Genomic DNA, 4,383 nt, shown 5'->3' with positions numbered 1-4,383 from the left:
CAATTTCATTTTGTGTCTGATTTAACTAATGAGATTTAAGCTAAGTTATTTGCCATGCAATTTTTTTTATATTTAAATACTATCTTAAAGACACTAATAAATATAGAAAGAAATAAAATGAGACAAGTTTTATATCTCTTGCTACAATATAATATTACTCATTACGCGAGGATGTGCATGGGATAAGTTCAACTCCCTTTTATATAATAATATGCAAATCGTAATAAGTTCACATCCAAAGAAGCAGCAAAACACTATTTTGATGTAAAATTTGGTACAACCTTAGCTTCCTCCAAGGAAGACATCAAAATTATACACCAAAATGGTGTAAATGAATAGTGTTGTACTATTTTGATGTAAAATTTGGTACAACCTTAGCTTCCTCCAAGGAAGACATCAAATTATACACCAAAATGGTGTAAATGAAACACTATTCATTTACACCATTTTGGTGTATAACTTTTTTTAAAAAATTTGCCAATGGTTTCCTTTTAAAAATTTAGATTATTAGAAATAATTTATAACAATTTAAAGATTAAAACAAGATCAATATAGACTATAAAATAATTAAAAATTAAAATACAAAAAAAAACATAAATTCTATTTTAAAATATTATTATTTATATCAAAAATATTTTTATATTAAAATAATTAAACAAAATTAACATTTTAAATTATAAGAATACAAATTATTTTAGTGCATTAATAGAATTTGGGTGCAAATGAATTGGAGATAAAAAATGTTTAGTGTAAGAATATGCAGATGAAAATATTCTTGTTGATGTAAAATTTGATACAGAATTTGGTGTTTTGGATTGAAGAGATGGCCTAAGATAAATAATACTAAAAAAAAAAAAAAGAAGAAACAAAACCTTGAGTGACAGATCAATTGAAAAAATGTTGATAAAAATTAAACTCGTGACGTTTATGTACGAGAGTTATACTATATTTGCTCCATTACAACTTTGTGCAATATTTACTCCTTAGGGGCCGTTTGGTTCAGGTCATGTGAGATTACCTAGGTAATCTTAGTCTTATAATGTTACATTACCTTGTTTGGTTCAAGTTATGAGATTACCTAGTAAATTTATATTACCTCAAAGCTGATGTGGCGGTAATATTTCAAGGTAATAAGATTACACTGGTTTTTTTAGGTAATCTTAGATTACCTTGAATTATTCCAACGTTGCCCTTGTTAGCTAATCCTTATATAATAATAATAATAATAATAATAATAATAATAATAGCAACGCAATAACATATATAAAATAAATATATGTTTATATAATCAAATATACATGTGTGTATCTTTATATATTTGTTTTTTTAATATTAAGCATAAATACATTCATACATATAAATAAATAGATACAACATATAAATAAATAAATAATTAATATATATATATATATATAAAGACATTATAGTAAATTGATTTATATAACCTAAAATATAACCCTTAACTAAACAAAGTAATATTATATTCCACAATCCAAATCAAACACATCAGTTAATCTTACATTCCCAAAATCTCACATTACCTTCCTGAAAGTAATTCTATTACTTGAGGTAATCTAAGATTCCGTGAACCAAACGCCTCCTTAAAGTCACTATTAGATCAAATAATGCAAAGTTTTTCATCTTAATTGTCAAACACTATACTTAATTTATTAATTACACAATTAAGGAGATGAAATTAAAATATTGAAAAAAAAACATTACAAATTAATTACACAACAAATTAGCATAGTAATTTGAATATCATATTTAATTTATTTATTATTTTCCAGTTGGATATTCAACGGAAAAAACTAGGAAATATAATCATATTCTACAGCTATATATGATATATTAAAAACGCCATACAATACTAGCATTAGCTTTGATAAAAAGCATGCAAAAATGCAAAAATCAAAGCTCGCTCTAAGCTAATTTCCACATTTTCTTTCAATATATTATTACCATTTTTTTTAATAATAATAAAAAATTATGGTAATAATAAGATGCGTTATGAAATTCGAAACCACTTTCCCAGAACTCAGAAGAAGATACTGTTCATGTTTTGCATAAAAGAAAGTTTACTCTAAATTATTTGGGTTTCCACAGAATTGCGCGGCGGTACTACTCGCCGGGGGAGGCTGATCCGCCGCCAAATTACGCTTACCGGCCGCCGTCGCCGCCGCCGCGGCGGAGCGCTTCCGCTTCTTCTCGTAGCTGACCCCTCTAGACTTTGACTGGAAGTCCCGGACGTCGCGGAGGAAGAGGCGCACGGCGCGGGCGCCGAACGGGTTGGACTCGGGCTTGCCGCCGTGCTCCTCGTAGGCGGCGCGGAGGCGCCCGATGAGCGCGTCGAGGCTCCCCCAGGCCTGGCGGAGCGGGCAGGGGCACGGCGCCGGCGGGTTCGGCATTCCGAAGAAGGGGCAGTTGTGGTTGTGAACCTTAGTCTTCCCGAACTGGTCGAGGTAGCGCAGAAACTCCAGCACGTGCGCGCCGCTGCAGAGCGGCAGCGACAGCGGCGGCCTGTGGTTCCGCAGGTACTGGCAGAACGTGTTCCAGTCCCGCCGCTTCTGATTCTCGTACCGGCTCAGCGGCGGCGGCGCCGCCGCCGGATGAAGGACCGCGGCGGCCGCGGAGGAGCCGCCGCTCCCGGAATCAAAACTATTCCCTTGGTGATGCGGATTAATGAAATCCATGGAAACAGAACTCAAAAGATCTGATTCTCTTAGGGTTTCCAGATCTTAATTGCAACCTTGCTACTTTTGCAAGAAAAAAGAAAAAAAGGATAAAATAAGATTCTATGACAGATACTATTTCAGGCAAAAAAACCAGATACCTCCTAAAGCTGAGGGAGATATATATAAAGAGACACAATGCAGTGTATATAATTGTGCAAAAAGAGCCCAACTTTCAGACTGGAGATGATGAGAAGAAGAAGAACCCACTAGAATCTCTTTACTTTACTGCACAGATAAATCATCTGAAGACTTTTCATTTCAAACATAATCAACACAGAATCTTGAAAACCAGGCCAGCAGACTGGGTTTTCTGCAGAGGTAGTGCTAAAGCAAGCTAGTACATATATATATATATGTGTGTGTGTATATATGTATGTTCCACAGAATCTTGAAATGAAAACAGCTCACTCAAATTCAGTATGGGACAGTGGGTTTGTGTTGAGGGGGGAGGTGCAGAAAGCTAATAAAAAGAGGGGTTTTGGTGGGGGTGGGTGGGTGTGATATGATGCCTTTTGTGGGAAGAGGGCATTTTGCAAGAAAACTGAAACAAAGCCAAGTCCTTGACATTAATGTGAGGTGATTGGAGGTTGATAGCCATCACCTAGCTGATGATGTGCCCACCAATCAACTTTAGGGTGGGAAAAAATATATTATAATTAAATTATCAACCAATAATATTTAGTCCCCTATTATAACATATTTTCATTTCTTCTCTCAGTTGGAAAATGACATAGGTACTATACCTTTATATGATAAAATTATGGAATTCTCTATTTTCTACTTTCAATTTTTGCCCCACACATAATTGAGGTAGATACTCTTATTGGGACTCACAAAAAATAGCTTATTAGTATCCGACATATTAAGGAGTAAAATTTGAGAGTTCATATAGTAGAACTTTAAAATTCTGATCGTCATGTGTCTTAAATCTATTGATGAAAGAAAAAGAGAGTAATAAAAATTATGAGTCATTCTTTTTGTGGATGAATCAGAATATGTCACATAATAAGAGAGTATAAAATAAGTTGAATTTGAAAGTATATGTAGTATTGCTCATTTAATTTTATATGTTTAGCTAAATTATTAACAATTCAATTGTTATAATATTTATTTTAGACGGTGTAACAAAATTTATATGTTTAAAAATTATATGGAGTACTAAAAGTATTATTAAATATAAAATTTCAAATTAACAAGTATAATGAAATAAGTGAAACAAAAAAGGAGATAAATTTGGTTTGAAATATTGAGTCAGACAAATAAAGTAAAAATTAATTTGTCATGGACCGATTTTTAACTATACCATCTCAGTCAAACCCATCACACAGAACCTTCTTAATGTTGTTTGCTCATCTAATCTTTTGTGATTTTTGAAGTATTACATAACACTATAGGAAAGAAATTTATCTAGCATATACCTCTAGATAATGACTACAGGTTTTTCTTTGCACCCAAATAATACGCAAATTATATCGTGGACCGCGGTCCACAATGGATTGTGGACCCCACATCAAAACAATGTCGTTTTGATTAATGAAAACAAACAAATGAAACGACATCCATTCCGCGCCATTCACTTTCAGTTCATATACACTGCAGTTACATTTCAACATAACTGCAGTTACATTTCAACACAACTGCATTTACA

The 4,383-nt window shown here is 33.2% G+C and overlaps 1 protein-coding gene across 1 annotated transcript; it reads right to left on the bottom strand.

Moving 5' to 3' along the window:
- Window positions 1-1,753: 1,753 nt before the first annotated feature.
- On the bottom strand, window positions 1,754-3,212 carry LOC115999874 (protein LIGHT-DEPENDENT SHORT HYPOCOTYLS 1-like). The gene has a single exon (XM_031239815.1). It carries the CDS (start codon window positions 2,691-2,693, stop codon window positions 2,079-2,081), a length of 615 nt encoding a protein of 204 aa, XP_031095675.1. The 5' UTR covers window positions 2,694-3,212; the 3' UTR covers window positions 1,754-2,078.
- Window positions 3,213-4,383: the final 1,171 nt, after the last annotated feature.

The sequence above is a fragment of the Ipomoea triloba genome, chromosome 12 (genome assembly GCF_003576645.1).
Source record: "Ipomoea triloba cultivar NCNSP0323 chromosome 12, ASM357664v1".
Lineage (NCBI taxonomy): Eukaryota > Viridiplantae > Streptophyta > Magnoliopsida > Solanales > Convolvulaceae > Ipomoea > Ipomoea triloba.
The sequence above is the reverse complement of the archived record's forward strand: the minus strand, read 5'-3'. Positions and strand labels throughout refer to the sequence as shown.

Coding starts and splice junctions, on each gene's coding strand:
- LOC115999874 (XM_031239815.1), bottom strand. CDS start 2,693: ATGGATTTCATTAATCCGCATCACCAAGGGAATAGTTTTGATTCCGGG.